The 25,137-nt window shown below is 37.8% G+C and overlaps 1 protein-coding gene across 1 annotated transcript; it reads right to left on the bottom strand.

Annotated features, from left to right (window-relative positions):
• Nucleotides 1-1,042: 1,042 nt before the first annotated feature.
• Nucleotides 1,043-25,136, bottom strand: LOC124554765. Its single transcript, XM_047128414.1, has 5 exons — nucleotides 24,861-25,136; nucleotides 23,374-23,483; nucleotides 23,095-23,284; nucleotides 2,950-3,056; nucleotides 1,043-1,251 (listed from the first exon to the last, which is right to left on the bottom strand). The coding sequence occupies exons 1-4, from the start codon at nucleotides 25,017-25,019 to the stop codon at nucleotides 2,976-2,978; spliced, it is 540 nt and encodes a 179-aa protein (XP_046984370.1). The 5' UTR covers nucleotides 25,020-25,136; the 3' UTR covers nucleotides 1,043-1,251; nucleotides 2,950-2,975.
• Between the last annotated feature and the right edge of the window lies 1 nt (nucleotide 25,137).

Below are 25,137 nucleotides of genomic sequence, written 5' to 3'. Positions count from 1 at the left end.
CAGACTAGTGATACTTACGCCAATTCTCTTCTGAAACTGCTGAAGCTTAGTTTCCTTTTTCACAAACATGCTTTTCTACAGACATTACTTTGATTAACAGTTGCAGAGTTCTAACTACGTTCAATCTTTACATTGAATCTTGCATAAGCATCATCCAGATAGTACAGTTACACTCCCAGCAATATTACATTTTGGTCATGTTTGAATAACCATATTATAAGTGTCTCAAAATACTATATATTAGTTTCTCTTAATTTTACTGTAATTCTTGCGTTATTACTGTTGTATAACTGTTTATCTACAGTTTGTTTCATTTTCATGTATTTCTTTAAGAAATTAGCAGGCTAAATTCGCCATCGAGTGATGCTTCCAACCAGCACAACAAAAGGATGGCAAATACATTTTGTTAAATCATCAGCCATCAATTTAATCAACAAAACATTTCTAGTCATGGAATACTATGAAGGAGTATACCCTTAATCTATTGCAATTACATATGACACACAGCAATATTCTAATTTTTAAGCACATTCAAATTAATGAGAAGGAAGGACAAAAGCTCCTTGTGTGTAGAACAATAAAGGGAAAATATTTCTTCAGGAGTGTGTTACACTGAAGTTCAAGAAAAGAACACACTAAATGGAACATTTATTAACACTCATCACTTTAGATTTTCATTTGAATTTCCATCAAATGCAATCATCAAATTTAGCATATAGGCAAGACACAATACAAGGAAAATCAAATTGTTTTGATTGCTTTCAACACAGAATGATACAACACTGCTCATACCATTGAAATTTTTACTTCAACTTCTGCATCATGCCAATGGTAACCAAAAGTGACTGGAAGCCATTATGAAATCCCAGTAGCCAAATTAGAACAAATGGTATTAGTATTTGTGCATTGAAATTAAGTTTAAGGATTTTAACAGAATATTCAGCTTCAAACCAATTCATCACACAGAGTAAAATGACAGTTCTTATACAATTACAAAGAAACCCATTAAGAAAATATCTTAGACATTGTTTCCTTTGTGGCTGGAATGTATTGTGTATTACCTCCCTAATAATACTTATTATTTCTGGTCCTGTCAGAAATCTTCAACAATAATTGCACAATAATATTAAGAAACTCTACATAAGAAAAACAAATTTCTTCACAATACTGGGAACACAGCAGTCTAGTAAAATTGCAAAGGCAGTATTGTTTCTTGGTTGTATCCACACACATTCTGGAATGTGACATTTTCTGCAAATAAATAATAAATTTCAACATTGAAATGTCTCTACACAAACTTCTGATAAAATTATTTAATAATAATAATGGTAATGTTAAGTAATATTACATAATCAAAATAAGAATTAATACAGTATCCTAAATCATTGAGCACACACTACAACCAGAAGGTATCATTTTTTCCAAACTCAGTTGTTTTACATGATGTAAATGAGTAAATTAATTTTTTGTGTGTGCTTACCTTCTGCAAGATGTAATATATGAAATCATGATATCACAGCTAACCTTTGTTTTTGTAAAAGTGATTTATTCAGCTTGATAAACATGTCTAAGTATTTTTCATCATTTTATTAGAAGGGCTGAAATAAAACAAACTGCCTCCATTGTAGACCAAGTACAGTGAAATATGTGGTGAGGAGGAGGAGGAGGAGGAGGAGGTTGGACGTGGGCAGAAAATACAGTGGAACATTTGAAACAACTTACGTATGGTGTAATACATCATACATGATGGGATAAGATAACAATAATGGATCCTAAGTGAATGAGTGGCCACATTAGCAAATAATAAAAAAGAAAAAAAATGGGAGGCCATTGTTTATCTTAGATGGTAAATCACTGGAGTTAAGACGTGTGGATTATAGTGTATTATTACTAGAAAGTAACAATTCAAACTAGTTATTTTATATGCCAAAAAACTGACCAGCGTGAATAATTTTCCTGTGCACATGACTTTCTTTTTCCATTGCAAAGGAACTACTATTTTTACTTCTACACATTCTGATGGAAACTGTTCTCCACTTTTACAGTGATACACTACCCAAATGTATACATAACTAGGTAAGAAGAAACCTACAACTTAAATCTCAAGAGCCTTTTCTTTTTCTCTTTTTTGCAAATTAAGAGTTTAGAATGTAGAAAATTTGTCACAACTGTGCAAGTGAGATAGTGTGTAATGACAAAAATCCATCAAGATAGTGACACCAGGAAAAGAAAGGGGAGGGGTGGAATTGTAATCAGAGTGATTACAACTATTACATTAGAGGAAAGTGAAAGAAATTAACATTATGCAGCAATAGTCCTATGTGAATCTCTTTAACCATAATTACATTGTGATACACCTATGGAGACATTTTTTGAACAACTTTATCATTTGCTCTTCAAGCGTCCTCAAGCTATGTCAATAATTCACCTACTGTTTACAATACAGTGCTCTGAATCAGTGCCTTTACTGTCATCTACCACTGCTTTATACAAATAGTGTGTTTCCAAAGTAAGTATATGAAGTCATACATTTTCATTTTTAATTAGTGTATGATCAATATGAAATAGTAGCAGTCCCATTCAACCTACATCTAGGAACAACACACAAAATTTGAACTCCAGAAAAAGACCTTGTCTACTTCATACAGCAACCACCTTACTGTTACAACAAAGATGATTTTATATCTATGAAATTTTCTTGCCTTATCAGCTAACTAATAGCTCTGAAAACAGTTGTTACTTGGCTAATAATGTGAGAGGATTTCATCACTGAAATTCCCTAAGAAAGCTTACATTTTCTTGTCAATTTCGTATCTCTGAAATTTTTAGTTATATATATTATTTCAATGATGTGTAGAAAATTCAGCACATCAGTTTTACAGTATGGAAGTGTCAAAGCAAATTTTATAGCAATAAAACTTATGGAATAGTGTTCCAGATATATCATACCATTGGTGGTGGTTCAGAGGTCATGATCAATGCTCTGAATTTTTTTGGATCCTGCTCTCCCACTCAGCAATCAGTGCACTTCTTTTTCTTGGGGAATTTTTCTGAAACTTTAAAACAAATAGACTTTTACAAATTACAGACAAATGATCCACATAATCTAACTTCTTGGCACAATCACAGAACATGCCAAAAGGGTAATTTTTATTTTTACTACTACCAGACCTGAACTTATGAGATCATGTGTTTGTTTCTCTGCAGGAAATCCTTTGCAAAAGCCAAAAGGGACAGTAATTCCAAGGTTAGCAGGAAAGTGGTTCAGTGTTTGTAATCTCCCCACGGAAAATTACCCTCTACCACACAATAATTAATAATGGTCAATCAAATCATCCACATTTATTCGCTTTTGAAAAGCATCTGATCGGAGTTTCTAGTAATATATGCGCCGACAGCTCGTCGACGCCAAGGTATTTTCCAGTACGTTTATTCTTTGGAATAACAGAGAGACATATATGTATTCTCCATGGTTATTATAGACGTGTAACGAGGACAGCTTTGGAAGTATCTGTTGGAAGATTGTCGGGTTTCTAAAAGAGACATATTTGCTCTTCTTCTTGCTAAAGCGAGCTATTAACATTTGTGCCACTAGCGGGTTATTCGAAGAGAGAGAAAAACTGTAATTGCAAATTAACTAAGACTTTGAATCAACAGAAAACGGAATATGTAATGGAGATGGATTGAATATATAATTTTCCTCAGAAATAAGGTTTGTGACCCTTTGATTCTAGAGTGAGTGACGAATGAGTTCTTTGTCTGAATCATTGATGATTGTCTTGGCCCTGTAATTAGTGGGGAAGTTTCAGCTGTGACGAAGAGAGCCTGCAATCGACAAGTCTTTATAAAATCGTCCAAAAAGGCTTCGGACACATCTGAAATTCGAAATCTGTCGTAAAAGGAACGAATTGTTCAAACGATCGATTTTCCCAACTGAATGCAGCGCTTAACAATAATAATAGATATAAAGATCTTTTACAGCAAGCCAGCCGCTGAATGTTAAGACGAAGGGCTCCACCAGAGATTCTATTGGGCTGATTTCATGTAATGAAATATTATATTTAAAATTGTACATAGATAAAGAAGAGAGAGAGGGAGAGAGAGAGAGAGAGAGAGAGAGAATGTAATTAGAGAAAATACTCAGAATCCTCCATTAGTATAATTGTTTGCCTGTCTTATCACGGATCAGCCTAAAGACAAAACAGGAGGCCCTTACTTTACGGTACAGATTTATGGGTGAGAGTGAAGGAATCATAAAGGCAACAAATACACGTATTTACAGACAAAACATTACACCAAGTTAGCGGCAAGCTGCATTTCCAATAACATTATATAATTCATTATAATGGCCAATCCGTGACAGGACACGTTTTTGGACGTTGCTAAAATAATTTTGTTCTCTGTTTCATGTGAACTACGACGAGCCAACTTAACTGACGCTTGGAAAAGAGAAGAAATACTCGCAGTCAAATTAAGTGGATCTACAAATAAGAACATAAAACAACACGCTGGGCGCAGAGAAAAGGCCAGATCTATAATTTTATTATTAAAGCTTGCTAGTATAGATGAAGTATACGCTTTTCTATTTAGTATTATTGGATATTTGAACATTGATTAATTGTGTTCATGCTAGATGTAGTTTGATTGACCTGCCCCAGTTGCATCTATCTGTATAAGTACAATAAGAAACTAGTCACAGAAGTACTCTTGTGTGAACGGAGTTACATATAGTGGCAGTAGAAGGAAGATATATATATTGACGGTAGAACATTTATATGGTTTTAACTAGGGCAATGTTTAAGATGAGTCAAGCAGAGCAGAGCAGCACGCAACAGCCTTCAGCTGTTAGCACTGATAATAATAATGCAGTAAGAAGTGTTGTAGAACCGATGGCTACAGATAGCGCAATAGAACGCCCTGTAGATACGGAGGGACATGTAACGGCAAGTACGCAACATGGATTAGATCCATTAGTCATTATCATGAGACAGATGCAGATGATAACCGAGAGCATGAATAATATGAATACAAAATTAGCCTCAGTTACTGAAGGGCAGGAAAATTTGAAAACCGACATGAACGCGAAATTAGCCTCAGTTACTGAGGGGCAAAATGATTTGAACGCGAAATTAGCCTCAGTTACTGAAGGGCAGGAAAATCTGAAAACTGACATTAATGCAAAATTCGCCTCAGTTACTGAAGGGCAAAATGATTTGAATACGAAATTAGCCTCAGTTACTGAAGGGCAGGAAAATTTGAAAATCGACATTAACGCGAAGTTAGCCTCAGTTACGGAAGGGCAGGAAAGTATGAAAGCTGAGATTAAGCAGCAGTTACAAGACAGTTTTTCCGAATTAGAGCAGCGGATAGAGACGAAGACCAAGGAACTCAAAGATCAGGCCGAAGAGACGGAACGAAAATTAACTGCACAAATAGAATTGGTGAAAGCTCAATGTGAGGAATCTACTCACCGCGTACGTGTAGAAATGAAGGAGTATGTGGCTATTAAGATAGATACCGTACAGGAACAGGTGGAAATGGTTCCGCAATTAGTACAAAAGCAAAATGCCATGTCATGTGCAATTGCGCAACTTCCTGAATTGGCACGTACGCAGACTAACCTAAAGGAAAGTGTTGAACATCTGACAGAACGTCAAGACGTTATAGACCACCAAATTAATGTATTAACGGGTAAATTGTCCGAAATCGCATTAGAAAACAAAAGGCTAATGTGTGAAAACGTTGAGCAAAATGTTAAAGCAGCATTCCAGAGTTTATCTGGCAAACAGGAAGAGAGTTTGTTTGCGAAAGGACTTGAGGAAGTGCGACAGCAGTTAGGTGCTGATTTGGAGCATTGGAAACAAACGATAGAAGAGTCGATGCGCATTTCACAACAAGGCTCAGAACAAATGAATACAGGCCAGCAGCAGAAGTTGGCAGCGACTATAGACCCAGTTACTGCACATACGCACATGATACCGACTGGTGTAAGTAACTCAAACATTAAATTGCCACGAGCTAGTTGTTCGCGTGAAGTCTTATCTAACGGAGATTACGAAAGCCTTTGCCATGCTGAAGAAAAAATGATAAAGCATCGGCAATTCCAGATTTTTAACACTGACAAAAGGGGGGTCCATCCAATTGTTTTTATTCGAAGTTTCAGAGGAGTGCTACCCAGAAATTGGTCGGAGTGGCAGAAGATCAGTTTCGTTACAGGATATATACAAGGTTCGGGGGCGATCTGGGCTTCGGACATGACTTCTGTTTGCTCGACATATGACGATTTTGAGAAGGCGTTTTTAGCAAAGTTCTGGTCAGAAGGGGTACAGGAACGCCTAAGGCAGGAGGTGCTCTACCCAGAGCCTTTCTCCTTTTCAAAAGGAAGCCTTAGGAAGTATTTTGAAAAATATATAAATAAAACAAGATACTGGGACAGACCTATGCCCTTGCCAGATATAATAAACATACTTAAGGCAAGACTACCAACCAGCATCCAGAATCAATTGATTTACGGCAACGATAAAGACTTGGAGTCGTTCCTCACGACGTTAGACCATATAGATATTATCGAAGAGAACAACCAGAAAGCCCGTAATAACAGATTCCAATACAGGGAGATAGAACCTCCGCCAAATGGTAGGCAAGGGAATGCACAGAGATCGTTAAATAGTGGAGAAACCCCTCAAAATCTCAATAGTAATACCGGCAATAGCCTTGTGGGGGGCTATCCAAGGAACAACAGGAATGGGAAAAGATACAATCCCGTGTTGGGGAACGAAAGGAATTTCAGACCTCAAGCCTGGAACAATAACAGTAATAGAAAGTGGAATCAACCGGGGGGAATGAACTCAAATAATCAACATCAGTGGGGACGGACATCTGCGAATCAACCGGTAATTACCAAAGTGACGGACGATGTCAACCACCAGGCGAATCAAAATCCAACAAACTTGTAAGGACCCACTCGTGCCCCGGAGGAGTGGTCAACAATTGGTTGAGGGGCAACAGGATATGTGTACCCATGCTAACGTATAATGATGGATGATTACTGGCAGATGAATTGACCGAGGACTTAGAACCCCAAGATGAGGATAAGGAACAGGTGGCAGTAGCCGAAGTGCAAGTCATTTTGGAGACTGTACCTATAGTGGCAGTTTTAGACACAGCTGCAACCACAAATGTTATTTCGGAGGCTCTATTCAACAAGATCAGAAATATAAGATGAGTACCAATTTTTCCAGTTCAAAATTGCAGAATAATAGGCGCCGTTGGGGCTAGATCGGCTAATGTAAAAGTGCAGTCACTACTTAGTGTAGAAGTCGGAAATGTAGCAATATTAAGCACATTCCTTGTTGTGAAAAATTTGGTGGTAGACTGCATTATCGGAGTCGACAGCCTACGTCAATACGGATGCAGAATAGATTTTAAAACAGGAAAAATTTGGTTAAATGTAAATAAACAAGAAATTGAGTTGGACTTGTTGAAAAAAGAAAGCCTTACCAGAAAATATAATAGTGGGATCAGTGTGCAAGTAATCAGGACGGCACAAAATTCTAAACAGCACGTAATTAATGAGTTCCAAGTCAAAGGAGATTTCGGTCAATTAGTGTATGAGAAGTTAAATGAATCCGACTGCATTATTGAAGATCAGAAGAAGCAGCTCAAAGAATTATTATTAGCGTATGAAAACGTGTTTGATGAAAGGCCAGGAGTTATTAAGGGATACATATGCCATCTCTACGTTAAGCCGCACGAAACGTATTGTAGAACTTTCTATCCTGTTCCCTGGAGGTTAGAGGCTCAAGTTCAAAAAGAAATAGATCGCATGTTGAAATGGGGTTTGATCGAGCCCTCTACAAGCCCATACTGCTCCCCATTGTTGGTCGTGCCAAAAGCAAATGGGACTGTGAGACTGGTACTCGACGCCAGAGAAATAAATAAAATCATAATTCCAGTGAGAACACATCCGGAAAACATAGACGAACTTATACAACGGTTCCAGGATGTCCAATATTTGACGAGCATTGATTTGCGGAGTTCTTAATGGCAAGTCAAACTGGATGAGTTATCAAGGAAATATACGGCTTTCATTTATTCCGGAAGAAGTTACCAATTTACTGTAGTTCCTTTCGGACTCAACATTAGTGCAGGAATCTTTATAGCAGCTCTAGATTATGCACTAGGCCCAGAACTAAGAAGCAGGATAACAGTGTTTGTTGATGATTTGCTTATAGCATCGAAGACTTGGGAGGAGCATATTACCTTACTGAGTCGGGTGTTGGACGTGTTCAAAACCATGGGAATAACTGCTAACCTATAGAAATCCCATTTTGCACTAAACAGAATCAAGTTCCTGGGGCATATAATTGACGCAAAGGGAATTTTACCATCCAAGGAGAAGCTAATTGCGATTAGTAAGTTTCCAACACCCAGAAATAGGAGGCAATTAAAAGGGTTTATGGGTCTTGCCTCATTTTTTAGAAGATTTATAACAAATCAGGCCATGAACGCAGCAGCTCTAAATAGTTTGCTGAAGAAGGATGTGTCCTGGCTATGGACATTAGAGTGTCAAGAAGCATTCGAAGAGATAAAGAAGCAATTAGTAAATGCACCGCTTTTGTACCATCCGGACATGCAAGAAGAATTTTACTTGTCAACAGATTCGTCGAATGTGGGTCTTGGAGCGTGCCTTTTCCAAGTACGCAAGATAAATGGACAACTTACCTTCTGTCCTATTGCGTTTGCTAGTCGTGTTTTATCCAACTGTGAACGAACTTACACGATGACAGAATTAGAGGCACTTGCGGTCGTCTGGGGATTTAAAAAATTTCATTATTATCTATGTGGGTCAAAGACTATCGTATATTGCGATCATCAATCATTAACGTTTTTACAAACGTGTAAACTGTTACACCCCAGACTGGCTAGATGGACTCTCGTTCTGCAACAATACCAGTTTAAGATCGTGCATCTCTCAGGACAGCAAAACATTATTGCTGACGCTCTATCAAGGTCACCACAGGGTTTAACCAAAGAGATTGAAGTAAATAATAACTAAGAATTCCCTGTATTGCTGCTGCAGGAAAATCCATTTAAGACGTACTACGTCAATTTGTGTGTGCATATGGCCCAGTTACAGAAAAGAGATGCTCAATGGGGAAGTGTCATTCAAAGGTTACAACAGCAACCTTCGGATCAGATGGCAAATTATTACAAGCTGGTAAATGGCGTATTATTTTTCCGCTGTGGAAGGCCAAACAAAGTCCGTTGGTGTGTTTGTATACCTGAGGCGCAAATAGAGAAACTTGTATGGTTCACTCATTTAACCTGGGGACATTTCAGTGCGACAAAATGTGCAGACAAGATAAGTGGGTACTGTTATTTTCCCAACATAAAGCGCAGAGTGCATGAGGTCTTAAAGAGATGCATAATCTGTCAAAAAACAAAGCCGGATTCAAAAGGGACTAAGCACCCATTATGCTCTATATTAGTGCAAGAACCAAAAGAATTAATTTCGTGCGATCTGTGTGGACCGTTACCTACTTCAAGAGGTGGTGTTAAATATGTGTTGGCATTTCTAGATGTGTGCACGAAATACGTAAAGCTATACCCGATAAAGGCGGCTACAGCTAGAGTAATTGTACTAAGATTGATAAGGGATTATCTTCCACATGTTGGTACACCTAAAGCGATCCTAATAGACAATGCTAAGATATTCACGGGACTCCGATGGAAACAGGCTTTGTCTCAAGTCGGTGTGAAACACATACTAACATCATTTTACCACCCACAAGGCAATTTGGTTGAGAGAATTTTTAGAGAGTTCAATCGATTTATGAGGGCATATTGCCATAATAAGCAGACTGCGTGGGCAAATTATGTGGAAGAGTTTGAGCAGATATACAATAACATGCCCCACTCCTCAACTGGATATACACCTCATGAATTGATGTTAGAAGCAAAAGAGGAAAACTTCTGGACTGAACATATGCCCAGAACTCAGGAAACTGAGATGCCTTGGGAAGAAAAAATAAGACAAGCCATCATAAATATGACGAAAAAGGCTGATCAGAGAAAACAACAATACGACAAATTAATCAAGAGGGTACAGACATACCATGTCGGAGAGAAGGTACTAGTCAAAAGACATACCAAATCATCCTTAATAAAGAAAAGTATAAAGAAATGGGAGTTACCATATACTGGCCCATACATTATCCTACAAATTCCGAATCCTGGGGCTTATTTGTTAGCATACCCGGGACCGAACAAAATAAAAGGGTTATTTTCCCATAACGACTTGAAAAAATTTAATGAAGATTAGAAGATAGGGAGGAATGGTGTTGCGAGTGACAGAGATGAACGCTCGTAAAAAAATAAATAAATAAATAAAAAAAAACATAACAATAAACTGTGTGTGTAGTGTTAGAAAACTTTAAATTGAAATAGTTAATCAGTGACATAGATTATAGAAATAGTGACTAACTATTACTATCGAGTGTTGTAAAGAAGATAGTGGAGATAGGCTTCACCTGTGGTTTGGGTGAACATGGAACTTTAGCATTGCTAATGTCATCAAGATTTTTAAAGGATCTAACTGACCTTCAAGAAGAATGAAATGTTTCCCGCAAATGACGCTGAAAAATCAAAAGAGGTTCCGAGTGAATGTTCATATATAATCTCAAGTGCACGCTTAGATGTGTAAACGTGTGAAGGGATGTGTTGAGGCAGTGAATCGTGAGTGACGGTTAATGCCGCAAAGATAATTTCCCGCGCAAAACAGTTGACGTCGGCGCGAGAGTTGGAATCGATATAGACGACACAGATATGCTTTGTAGGAGACTCGCATCAAACGCGAGGGTAAACTGATTCATGTTGAACTTTAAAAGGAAAAGGTGTTATAATTAGAAGTTAAGAGTTTTTAATTTATTAATGAATGTTTAAAGAAAGTAATATTCATAGAATTAGTAGTTATTTAATGGTCGTGTTCGTTTGGGAATTTTGTTTGAAAAATCCATTTCCATATATGTGCATGTATGAACGCCGTATGAATCAGAGAATAAATGAAAGAAGTGAATCCACATTCCTCAATGCTAATAACTTTTACATTACAGCAATCAAGCGGAGAAATATATGTATTTAGAATGAAAAGTTTTTGAGTATAGATAAATTATATGACTTTTCAAGGAAATGATGGATTATGTCTTTGTATAAAATGAACTACACTTTCCATTATTCGATGAGTTGAATCCAAAATCTATTGCAAGTTGCATGAATCCTTTAAATTACGAAGAACAAATCAGTGATAGAAAATGTGTCAGAACTTTTGGACTTATAAGCACAAGTGGGGATGCAAAGTCAAAAAGAATATTCAAATGAGAGTAAATATGATAATGTTTTTTGCAACATCATTAGTTAATGGCTAAATTCCTTAAAGTAGGTCGTAACAAAAAGGATGCATGAAGCCATAAGGATTTTGCTTTCAAAATGGAGAATCTTGGACGGTGCAACCTAACCAGTTCTCTTACAGGAAGAGTTTCCCTTTTGGTCATTGTTAATTCTGTTGGAATGAATGTTGCATGTGAAATCGGGTATCCCTGTTCCTTCTACTCTTCCCATTGTGGGTCGCGTAGAAGACTGACTACAAAGTGGGCTGCGTAGAAGACCGACTACAAATGGGGACGTCGGGGACATGCAAGACCCGGGAGAGTTTTAGCACCGCAAGATATTGTCCTAGGAACAAGATTGTAAAACGAAAACTTATGTTATTTATTGTAAAATGTTTTTTTTTTTGCTAGAGGCACAAATCACTCTTCTCCAAATCGTTATATAAATCGATCCCTATCTTTCCTTTAGAGATCTATTTCAAAATTAATTTTTTTTCTTCTATAGGCTTTCCTATCTTCTATGTACCGTAGGCTGGGGGTCTAGGCTTAAGAGGTTTTCCAAGGTTTCCCTGCATAAGAAAGTTCCCGAATGGGTAGACCCTGATAACAGTTTCATGAAAGATCATCTTCCTTGGTTATGCACAGCAGACATAACACCTTGATGCACGTAAAAGCAATACAGCCGCGGTACCTGTCTCTTCATTTCTTCCGTTTTCAATATTTCTTTTCTTCGTCTGTCTTAAACACAATATTCTTTTTCAGTCGGAGGACTGACAATTATCACTTCCGGGTTATCCACACTAATAGATAGCTCACGAAGTGTGTTCGGTAAATCAAAATTGAGCTCACAAACTTCGCTCGCTGCGAGGGGCATTGTAATCTCCCCACGGAAAATTACCCTCTACCACGCAATAATTAATAATGGTCAATCAAATCATCCACATTTATTCGCTTTTGAAAAGCATCTGATCGGAGTTTCTAGTAATATATGCACCGACTGCTCGTCGACGCCAAGGTATTTTCCAGTACGTTTATTCTTTGGAATAATAGAGAGACATATATGTATTCTCCATGGTTAATATAGACGTGTAACGAGGACAGCTTCGGAAGTATCTGTTGAAAGATTGTCGGGTTTCTAAAAGAGACATATTTGCTCTTCTTCTTGCTAAAGCGGGCTATTAACGTTTGTGCCACTAGCGGGTTATTCGAAGAGAGAGAAAAACTGTAATTGCAAATTAACTAAGACTTTGAATCAACAGAAAACGGAATATGTAATGGAGATGGATTGAATATATAATTTTCCTCAGAAATAAGGCTTGTGACCCTTTTATTCTAGAGTGAGTGACGAATGAGTTCTTTGTCTGAATCATTGATGACTTTCTTGGCCCTGTAATTAGTGGGGAAGTTTCAGCTGTGACGAAGAGAGCCTGCAATCGACAAGTCTTTATAAAATCGTCCAAAAAGGCTTCGGACACATCTGAAATTCGAAATCTGTCGTAAAAGGAACGAATTGTTCAAACGATCGATTTTCCCAACTGAATGCAGCGCTTAACAATAATAATAGATATAAAGATCTTTTACAGCAAGCCAGCCGCTGAATGTTAAGACGAAGGGCTCCACCAGAGATTCTATTGGGCTGATTTCACGTAATGAAATATTATATTTAAAATTGTACATAGATAAAGGAGAGAGAGAGTGAATGTAATTAGAGAAAATACTCAGAATCCTCCATTAGTATAATTGTTTGCCAGTCTTATCACGGATCAGCCTAAAGACAAAACAGGAGGCCCTTACTTTACAGTACAGATTTGTGTGTGAGAGTGAAGGAATCATAAAGGCAACAAATACACGTATTTACAGACAAAACATTACACGAAGTTAGCGGCAAGCTGCATTCCCAATAACATTATATAATTCATTATATGTTCTGACAAGCTACCCTCCCAATTTGTTCTCAAAAAAATACAAGAAAGAGGGTTGACTTGGAAATTAATTGCTTATCTCCACTTTTATAAATCCAAATTATTACAGCATATTTTAGTCTTTCAGGAAGTATGCCTTGACTCACTGACTGATTATAAAGCTAAATAAAAGAAAACATTGGAAGTCAACTAGTATGTACGAGTTATTTGATCTACTACGTCCCTCTGAACTCCCAACTCTTGAAATTATCCTCATTTTCCTACAAGTTTCTGTTAACCTTCTGCTCCCCATATTTTATTCCTACTACCTTCAGAATTTTGAAGAGTGTATTCCAACCAACACAGTAAGAAGCTTTCTCTAAATCTCCAAGTGCTAGAAATGTAGGTTTGTCTTTCTACAGTGTCTCATTTAAGATACATAGTGCAGTCTGTATTGTATTGCATGTTCATTTCTTCAGAACCCAAACTTCTCTTCCCTAAGGTTGGCCTCTACCAGTTTGTCCATTCTTCTGTAAATAATTAGCATCAGTATTTTTGAACCATGAGCTATTAGGCTGACAATTCAGAGATATTAACAACTGTTGCGACTTGGCTCCTTTGAATTATTACAGTCACCTACTCCACAGCCTTGTGTCAACTTAGGTCTTTCAGATCTCTGTGAAATTCTTTTTGCTGTGTCGCCATCATGAGTTGTCCTAGTTTTATCTGGAGGGACTGAGTCCATACAACAGTAGATCCTTTCTGAATAAGGGGAATAAGTACTCCTTCTCTAGTCATCTGGTTTACGTAATAAAATGAACTAGATGGCACAAATGGTACAGAACTAAAGCACTTGCCCAACCTAAGCTGTGACACGATCCGTGCCAGAAGACAGCTGCTAAGGAGCACGAGAAGGTGCACGGCTGGACTGCCTAGATTTATTGGGTTGAATTAACAGCACTCCCATGCTGGACACACCCCCATTACATCTTTGGCTTACAATGGAGGCAGCAGCAGGAGCATGTACGTTAAGAAACTGGAAATCTGTAGGATTTCCAGAATTCCACACTTATATAATGAATGTGGTAAACATAAGAATGACAGAAAATGCATGCTCACTATGTAACAACTTCCAGTGGCTTCAGTAAATCTTTCTAACCATAGGAAGTAGGAGCAGTGTAAGAAATAACCACAGTACTGTTCAGATGACAGTCTGGTTTACTGACTGGTGAAAAACAGACGAGGTTGCTGGAGGCAGTGTACACAGGGTGCAGCCTCAAATAGAAAGCACAATCTATCCAGGGAAGCTAGCAACAGTATTCCAGGGGAAATATTCACAATTAGAGTATGTGCATAGAAGTATCTATGTAGGTGTTACGAGGATCATAGCATCTGCATTCATTCATACAGCCAAGTTGCTCTGAAATCCCTATCAACCCTTGCAATGAGATCAAATATATTTTGCAGAGTGAAAACCTGCTGTCAGTCTCTTGTCACTCAGGAGTTAGTAGTAATGTGCAAGCTAATAGGCTTGCCGCCACAGGGGAAATGACCATTTGTTGGACCAGAACCTGTCCTACCCATCATCACTACTTCAGTGGTAAAATTTAATACTATGTAATTGAATCACAAGACAGAATGCAAAATATTTGACTACAATCCAAAAACAAAATTGTGGCAAGCCAATGATGCCAGAACAATGTTCTAAGAAAATTTCTGTAATTGTGGGGTTAACAAGAGGCAGATTTAACTTTTAGATCTAATGAGTGGGCATAGGAACCTCAAGAAACACCTGCACACAAAGGGTATCACTAAGTGGGTCTGAGACTTCTATCCAGTCACATATTGACCAGTCTGGTATGGTAATAGAAGATAGCAAAAGTAAAGCCAAACTTTTAAATTTCACATTTAAGAAATCATTCACATAGGAGAATTGTACAAACAGACTATCATTTGACCATCGCACAGGCTCCCGTGTGGAGGACATAGAGAAAAATCCCTGGTGTAGAGAAACAGAATTTCAAGCAAATAAGTTGTCAGGTCTTGATGGAATCCCATTTTGGTCTTTCAAAGAGTACTTTACAGAATCGGCCCCTTACTTAGCTTGCATTTTTCATGAATCTCTTGCCCAGTGCAAGGTAGCAAGCTACTGGAAAGAAAGCAAAGGTGTCCCCTGTGTATAACAAGGGCAGAAGAACGGACCCACAATATTACAGACCAATATCCCTAACATCATTTCGCTGCAGAATCTTTGAACATATTCTTAGTTCAAATATAATACATTTTCTCGAGAGGGCAGAGTTTCTGTCCATAAATCAGCATGGTTTTAGAAAGCATCGCTTGTGTGAAACTCAGCTCACTCTTTTCTCTTAGGAAATTCTGTGAAGCACGGATGAAGGGTAACAGGCAAATTCCGTACTCCTAGATTTCTGTAAAGCATTTTATATGATGCCACACTGCCAACTTTTACTGAATGTACAAGTATATGGAATAGGTTCCTGGGAATGTGAATGGCTCTACGGCTTCTCAATGAGCGGAATCTGGTATTTTGTTCCCAACAGTGAGAGTTTATCAGAGACAACGGTATTGTCAGGAGTGCCCCTGGGAAGATAGGATTCAAGAGATTGGGGCTTGTATGGAAGTATATGGACATTTGTTTTTCTCACACTGTATTTGCAAGTGGAACAGGAAAGGAAATGACTAGCAGTGGCACACCTTACAGTGGTTTGTAGAGTACGGATGTAGATATAGAGAAAGAAGTGACATTTAATCTTTCAATGTGAAGTACTGGAGAGCAAAAGATACAGAATGTTTGCATGTTGAAAAAGAAGTACCAATTTCAGCTGCATTAGGGCATTGAAATAATTCTGTGACAAGTGAAAATCTGTGCTACAACGGGACCCAAACCTGGATTTTCTGCTTTATGCCAGCACTTGCCTTAACCACTCTGGCTATTTGAGCATGCTTCATGTCCAACCCAAATTCCCAAATTGTTTAACACTCATTCTGTAGTGCTCCCTGCCCATTACCCTCTTTGCTCATGGCATCTTACATGATTCCTGCAAGAGATTGGACCTAGGGTGCATCCACTCTGAAGATATCATGAAGTACCATCAAGGCTTAGATACTACAATTGTGTGTATGGCATCTGTTTTTTTTTTGGACATGTCTAATTCCTGAAGAAATTGCAGCTAACAGAGAAAGTAAAGGGAATCATCCTACTACTTAAGGCTATTAGTTAGCTTTCCTAGTATGACAGGGGGAGACATTGTACAATAACCTCAGTTTCAGTGTGGACATCTGGAGGCTAGGAACCACATTTGTGTCAACTTGTGGAACCTAGCCAACAGGGTCACGCAAAAATGACATTGCTGATAAATGGGGTTATGTTCAGCTGTTTTACCTCTCTGGTTAAATCGAATCAATCAAATCAAGTCTCTCAGTATCTTGCCTCCAAGCTCATCTTTGTGTAATAGCTCTTCCCCTTAGTTATGTATGTAACAAAAGGGGTTCACACCAACAACGGTAAATAAGCTTAAAAAGTTAAATTTTCCTTCAAGAGGATTCTCACATAGCTCATAATCTTGGAACTTTTCAAGTGTTATGGTGTGAAATACTGCATAAAAAGCTTTCTGTTGGTTCACTATGGTCATGTGATGATATCGACCTGCAGAAGGTGACATGAGCAAGCAAAATCGAGTCCCAAGAACATTACACACACACATAATGCCTTCTTGAAGTCTCTACCTATGTCTAGTTCACTTTGTATTGTCTGTGTTAACACATGTGTCTCATATCTTGTGATCGTTCTTTTTTTAATGAAGAGGTTTTTTGTCCTATGTCTTCTGACTGGTTTGATGCAGCCCACCACGAATTCCTCTCCTGTGCTAACCTTTTCATCTTTGAGTAGCACTTGCAATGCATGTCCTCAATTATTTGCTGGATGTATTCCAGTCTCTGTCTTCCTCTACAGTTTTTGACCTCTACAGCTCCCTTGAGTACTATGGAAGTCATCCCCTCATGTCTTAACAGATGTCTGATCATCCTGTCCCTTCTTCTCAGTGTTTTCCACATATTCCTTTCCTCTCCGATTCTGTGCATAACCACCTCATTCCTGACCTTATCAGTCCACCCAATTTTCAACATCAGTATGTAGCACCACATCTCAAATGCTACAATTCTCTTCTGTTCCAGTTCTCCCCACAGTCCATGTTTCACTACCATACAATGCTGTACTCGAGACATACATTCTCAGAACTTACTTTCTCAAATTAAGGCTGATATTTGATATTAGTAGACGTCTCTTGGCCAGGTATGACCTTTTTGCCATTGCTAGTCTGCTTTTGATTTCCTCCTTGCTCTGTCCAGCATTGGTTATTTTTACTGCCTAGGTAGCAGAATTCCTTAACTTTATCTGCTTTGTGACCATCAATCCTGATGTTAACTTTCTTGCTGTTCTCATTTCTACTACTTCTCATTACCTTCATCTTCAATTTACTCTCAATCCATTCTCTTTACACTGTTCATCCCATTCAGCAGATCATGTAATTCTTCTTCACTTTCACTCAAAATAGCAATGTCATGAGGTTAAAGAGGTTACATTTTATGAAATCAGTACATGTATCTTGTTACATACACTCACCACAATGGAAAAGCCCACACTGGTGACCTATGACAACAATCAATTTCTGTGGACTCTGGAAATGCACAGTGTTACCTTACACCAAACAATGAACACTGACACACAACAAAAGTTATTGAGACCTTTCACCTATACTGGTTTGCTTTCGTTTGGTTTCTTGTGGGTTGTGGGATATGTTGAACAATATGGAACAATGAAAGTATGAAACTACAAGTGAGGTTGATTAAAACATTCTCCTCCCAAATGTGTACAAGGACATGTGGATCGTGCATCACAGTTCTGTTACTATCCTTGGATCTTATTGACTTCTTTATGGAAGATGAAGAAAGGACACTGATACAAACAGATGTTCCTGGGCATGCATCAAATTTTTATGCACAAATACATCATCGTGACCACACCCCTCATGATTCAAATTGTGTTTCAGCACTGATTATAGAGGTGACAAACCAGATTCTTTCACCTTGTGGAACCTGGCTGACAAGCTCACACACTAATATTTCCAGCTTATTTTCGAAGTCATTGCCTACCAATGGTGCCAAATTTGACAACACGTCCAAATTGAATTACATGGTACCGCATGGGCATATTTCCATCAATGTTCATAGAGTTCAGCACTTTTTGTCTGAACTGCCACAATTTCTGCCCAAACTTGTCCAAATCCCCCATACCAACTTACTCCTGTGGTGTGACACCTTTAAAGGCAAATCACATTCTCTGTCCCTGCCAAATTCTGCAGGGCAATCTTTGATGGTCTGCATAACTTATCACATCCTGGTATTCATCCCACCACAAAATTAGTGACTGAGGGCTTTCTGTGGTCAGGTGTTTAAGTGGACTGCAGACAGTTTATGCACACCTCTTGTTTGCCAATGCAATGGCTAGGACACCACAGTTTTCTGCAATAGGGAAAATATGACATGCTAAGACTGACTTCAATGTGTCCATTTGGACCCGGTTGGTCCACTACTTGAGTCAAATTTGTTCCGATATATTTTCTCCGCAACTGACAGGACATTGCGTTGCGTGGAAGCTGTACCTTTAAAGGATATGATAGATAAATCTACTGCTTTGGTCTTTGTTCATCTGTGGATTCCTTGTTTCAGTTGCCCATCATCAATTTATACTGACCAGGTGTGTCACTCAGCCCCATCTTTTTATTCTTGGTCTTTGTCTATTTCATTTTGGAGTGTGCATATCAACACCCATGACTCTTGTCTTATGATCAATCACATTTAATAAAGTGGTTGCATTTTGTGGTATCAGTACATTCATTTTATTCCGCATATCACCACCACACATGAAACAACAACCATCTAACTATGTATTTTTGTACAACATACTCTAAAGCCTTGATGGTGGAGAGGCCTTATGTGAATCCACTGTATGGGACCAATGAGTTATTCTGTCGTATCTTAATGTAATGTACAATTACTGATGTTTGAAGAAAGATAAAAATAAAAAAATTCGCAATATCTGTTCAGTTTTAATTCTCTTGCTGATTTTCATTATTTGCATTACTTTTCCTTACTTGCTTAGTTACAAAATTTTATTATAATAGCTCAGGAATAATCTAGTTTTCTACTGATTTAATTTTAAATATCCAGGTAAATCTGAATTTTGTCAGTAATGTGTCCACCTTAAACATTCAACAAGAGAGAGAATCTTGACAGTATGGTTAAAATGTGTGTTTAAATGATGCTGTAGTCATGAGGTGGCAGAATCTGACTGGTAGAATCAACAGAAACAAATGTCTGCTGTCCTTGGCTGGATGTTCACAATGGTAACACAAGATGGACAAGTGAACAACATGCCAACAGACTGACGAGTTACTGAGAGAGAAACCAAGATGATGTGATAATGTAGTAAAGTAAATCTAGAGTTAGGTATAATGGCAACTATACACAACTGAAGTGAAGATAAGACATGAGTTTATGGCCATGTGGTCATATTTATCTCATCTGCAGCAAGAACTATTGTTGAAGCATACATTTGAGGAACTTCAGGGTGGCACTTTCTTGGAAAACTGCAGCACTTTACAGGTTCTGCCACTATCAGCCATCCAAGTCCATTTATTCTACTGGGTATTCAAATTTGTTGGGTCAAGACAATAAATGTGTTACCAACAATTTGAATCCTTCGCTCTCTGTATGACATTTTATCTGTTATTAAAATTTTGTAAGGCACTTTAAATACATTCAACAAATAAATACATAGACAAATGTCCTTGTTGGTGCTTCACATTTGATGTTTGTTCTGTGTGCTGGTGAAGTTTCAAACCATTCTTGCAGACATAGTACAGTGTCAATTTGGCATCTACATGCAACTCACATTACAATCAGCGTGCTGTTATTGGATTCTTGTGTTCAGAAAAAGAAACCATGGTGAACATCCATAAATGTTTGTGTGCAGTGTATGGTGGTGCTGCAGTTGATAGTAGTACAGTTGGGCAATGGATAAAGGAAGTTAAAACCTCAGGAAATGCAGAAACAGAGCTCCATGATCAACCAGGTTCAGGACGTCCTGTCACAGCCACTGCTCCAGACATCCACCCTACAGTCCAGACCTGATACCCTCAGACTTCCATCTCTTTGGGCCGCTTAAAGATTCTCTATGGGGGAAAACACTTTGAAGATGATGAAAGGGTCATCTATGCAGTGAAAACATGGCTATGCCTACAGGACAAGAGCTTTTACCGGTGGGTAATACATGCTCTTCCACAACATTGACATATGGCCATAGGATGTGATGGAGACAATGTAGAAAAATAGGACATGGACAAGACCTGTTTACCATGTCACCATATTCTGACTCTCAACAATAAATATGTTCCGAGAATAAAATGTGGGGCATTACTTATTGAACGACCCTCTTAGTATAGTCTAACAATTTCTGCACTCTGCTGTGTATTTCTCTTCTTAGAATCTTTATTGTTGTGTGGTTTGTATAATATGGAAGTATTATGGTTCTGATGTCTCCCACAGTACCAGTTTTTTAAAAAATATTTTATAGCTTCTACTGGCAATTTTTTTTACAGTCTTCTGTGTTGTACTTTATTTGATATACTTCGAGTTTAGTCTGTAGAGCTAATAATTTATTGTTTTTTAGATTAGATTAGATTAGATTTACTTTCATTCCAATTGATCCGTAGTGAGGAGGTCCTCCTGGATGTGGAACATGTCAGAAAAACAACAATACATGACAAATATTTACAACTAAAACAAATAAACTAATGTACCATTCCACAGGTCCCAAGTGGAATGATCGTCATTTTTAATGAACACTAAGAGTCATTTTACAAATACTAATGCACTGAATTTAAAATAAAAAACGTTTTTTATTTATTTATAAGGTAATAAACATGTAATACAACTACTGTAATACTTATTTACAATGAACACATTACTGCACTGAAATGGTGCAGAAGTTAGATTATACTTACACACACACACACACATATTTTCAGTGAACACATTACTGCACTGAAATTGTGCAGAAGTTATGTTGTACTTATATACAAATCAGTTGGTTTTACTAAGAAATTCATCAATGGAGTAGAAGGAGTTGGCCACCAATAAATCCTTTAGGCTTCTCTTAAACTGAATTTCATTGGTTGTTAAGCTTTTTATGGCTGCTGGCAAGTTATTGAAAATGTGTGTTCCTGAATAATGCACACCTTTTTGTACAAGACTAAGTGACTTTAAATTCTTGTGAAGATTGTAATTATAAGCAACTACATCATATCAGATGTTATTGGTACACTGGTTTAGCATGTGTCAACATGCTACTATTCCTGTTTAAAAGATATATAGATGTTTTATTATTCAATAGCTATCTCAGCTACTTATCAAATATTTATATCTACACTAATAATAAAACTGTAAAATCATCATGTTGCCTGTCTCTGTTTACACACTGATCTCCAAAACTGCTTGGTGAATATTCATGTGGTTTGCACAGGTAACTAGTCTAGCTGGAGGCAACCTATAGGATTTATTTCGAAACTGGACCGCAGATAAAAATAGTGTAATTTGAATTTTAGGAGTCTTCTCAGGTTAGTAGCTCAGATATTTGCCTTAGTGATGGTGTTGTATCCAAAGAACCAATAGATGATGCTGTCAGTTTTTTTACCTCAGTGACAGGAGTATTTTTAGAAGTTTACATCAGTGACAGAATTAAATACAACAATCTTATCTTTCTGAATACAAACTAACAGTGAATTTCCAGAATGAGATTTTCACTGTGCAGCAGAGTGTGCGCTGATATGAAACTTCCTGGCAGATTAAAACTGTGTGCCCGACCGAGACTCAAACTCGGGACCTTTGCCTTTCGCGGGGAAGTGCTCTACCATCTGAGCTACCAAAGCACGACTCACGCCCCGTCCTCACAGCTTTACTTCTGCCAGTATCTTGTCTCCTACCTTCCAAACTCTGCAGGAGAGTTTCTGTAAAGTTCGGAAGGTAGGAGACGAGATACTGGCAGAAGTAAAGCTGTGAGGACCAGGCCTGAGACGCGCTTCGGTAGCTCAGATGGTAGAGCACTTGCCCGCGAAAGGCAAAGGTCCCGAGTTTGAGTCTCGGTCGGGCACACAGTTTTAATCTGCCAAGAAGTTTCATAACAGTGAATTTACTTGGCTAGGCTATACAGGTTTACTGATTTCACTTTGTGTGTTAAAGACTTTAAAAAATGCTTTGCTTGTTTCATTATGTTTCATTTATATTTGACTTCTTCACTAGGAAAACATTTCTTTACAAAGTGATCCTGTAACAGTTCTGTTTTTACTAAGTGAGGTACGGAACCCTAAAAAGTGACAGTATGCAAACGCCCTTCTTTATCCACTGTTAAGCACGGGCGTACAGCCAGTATCTGTATAAAAAGCTCACATGCTTAACTGGAAAATACTTATAATTTTGCAAGTGTGTTTATGCTTCTGTGAGTGTTTTACATTTCTCTGTCTATAAGTTAAAAAAATTAACCTCTTAGCCATCTTTATGATCCTTGGAAAGTATTTCATTTCACAATGGAATGTCTATTTAGCAGAAACATGAATGTTATAGTAGACTAATCTCTACTCCAACTAAAATTTGAAAACCTGCAATTGGAATTATTAAGCTAATGTTGCGTAGATATTCCTCTTAATTCATATCTGAATTCCAGTTCTCACCTTTTGTGAAGCCGGATCCTGTGAAACATCCAATGAATCATCAGAATCTAAGAGGTTTGGAATAGACTGTGCACTCTGCAAAGTCTGTTTCCCTCCATTACCATTGATATGATTAATTTCTTCTTCCTCAATACTACCAATGCTCAAAAGATTTGGCTGTGACTGAGCAAATAGTTTTGCTCTCAGCAACCTTCCGAGATGAAATAATACATGTTAGGAAACAATTTACCAAAAATCAGATAACTGCATTACAAATGATTGTAAATTTATAAGACCTACCTCAATTCTTCTTCCCGTTTTTGCATCTCTTGTAACTCTGCTTGTATCTTCTCTTCAGCTGATTGGTAGCCCTTTCTCACTGGAGTCTTTACCAGGTCTTCATCTGAATCCTGTACAAAATGCTTCTTATATGAAATGTGTCAGTATAAAAATTACTCTCTCCCCTCTATAATTTGCTACTATGAGGGACGATCAAAACTTTCCATTTGAGTATTTTGCTGCAGCATATACACAATGTAACATGACTCTGATGTGGGTATATAAGCACCCACATATGACAAAGTATTAGTGTGGCATTCCTGTCTTTCCAATGCGTCTGTGTGCAGTAAATGTGGAAATGTGAACTATGGCCATATTACCAAATTCATGTTAACAGGAACAACATGCTGTTATTCTTTCCTTGGTTGCTGAAGGACAAAAACTGGAAGACATCCACTGGAGAATGAAGAATGTGTATGGCGCAGCATGTCTATAAAAAAAACTACCATTGTGGAATGGTGCACCAAGTTCGTAATAACGGATGTCCCCATATAGGAAATGTAATGCAGAAATTACACAAACTCATGTGGGAGGCACTAGAACCTGCCCTATAGTTCTGATCTCTTGCTCACGTGATTATCATGCCTTTTGTCCCTTAAAAAAAGTCCTTAATCCATTGAAAATTTCTGTCAGAAAAGGATGTAGAACAGCCAGTTAAGAACTACTTCATGCAGCAGGACACGATGTTATACCAAACAGGTATTTTTAACCTGATGCATTGTTGAGAGGATTGCCTCAATGCTCATTGTGATTTTGCGTGATTGGCATACCTATTCTGAACAGTGTGGTTTTTCAAACAGAAACTTTTTGATCACCCCTTAAATGTCATGACATGTACAGCTGGAAGTCCAATGATCTACATAGCAAAGAAACAAGTGAATATTATGGTTTAGTATCTCAAATGATGCTCCCATTAGACATGGTAACTGGTAATGAAATTGGCTTTCCTATTTTGAAAGAGACCATCTTGGCATTTGCATTAGTTTAGAGGAACCATGAAAAACCTACACATGGATGGCAAGATAGAGATTTGAGCTCCCTTTGCCTGGAATGTAAGGTCATTGTTTCAACAACAATGTTACATTTCTCAGCAAATATGTACGGAGTCTAAAAACCAATGGCTCAGGTACCATGTTGCATAGTATCAAGTAAACATAATGAAACACACACTTCAGTTGTGTGGCAATAAAACTAGGACACTATTTCCTGTACAACTGATTTGCAATTAGCAAACAATGGAAAATCCATAATAAAAACAATAAGCATTACATTGCTCTTCACCTTGGAGATGGTACTGAGTGGCAAATGGGCACATTTGCAAGTATATTTACAAATGCACTATATTTTTTTCAGAAATTTATGGTGTGTGTAGAATACAAAGGAAAAAAGCTCATTTGATTGATAAGTTCTACAAATATTACTAATTAATTCAGTAACACACTACATACCTGTGAATCATTCCCACTATTGATGTCAATGATCTTCCTTTGAATTGTAGGCTGGTTATGTACAGGTGAAACAGAAGGAGGAGAAACAACAACAGGTACAGTATTCCTTGGAGCAGCATAAATTCTCATCCTTCCATGTGATGCATAAAACCTCTGCATCAATCCTTTCTGTCAACCACCAGATGAGAACCTGTGTGTTGGGCTTGCAAATGGAGAATTATTAAGTGATGGACTTGATGACTGAGATCTCTTTGTTGGAACAGCTTGTGCTAAGGGT

The sequence above is a fragment of the Schistocerca americana genome, chromosome X, assembly GCF_021461395.2.
Source record: "Schistocerca americana isolate TAMUIC-IGC-003095 chromosome X, iqSchAmer2.1, whole genome shotgun sequence".
Lineage (NCBI taxonomy): Eukaryota > Metazoa > Arthropoda > Insecta > Orthoptera > Acrididae > Schistocerca > Schistocerca americana.
The sequence above is the reverse complement of the archived record's forward strand: the minus strand, read 5'-3'. Positions and strand labels throughout refer to the sequence as shown.

Excerpts from the sequence above, each read along its gene's own strand:
- LOC124554765 (XM_047128414.1), bottom strand. The coding sequence starts at position 25,019 with ATGCAGAGGTTTTATGCATCACATGGAAGGATGAGAATTTATGCTGCT. Across the intron at positions 23,484-24,860 it reads ATAGTGGGAATGATTCACAG|GATTCAGATGAAGACCTGGT; the intron begins GTATGTAGTGTG and ends CATTTTGTACAG. Across the intron at positions 23,285-23,373 it reads AAACGGGAAGAAGAATTGAG|GTTGCTGAGAGCAAAACTAT; the intron begins GTAGGTCTTATA and ends TCATCTCGGAAG.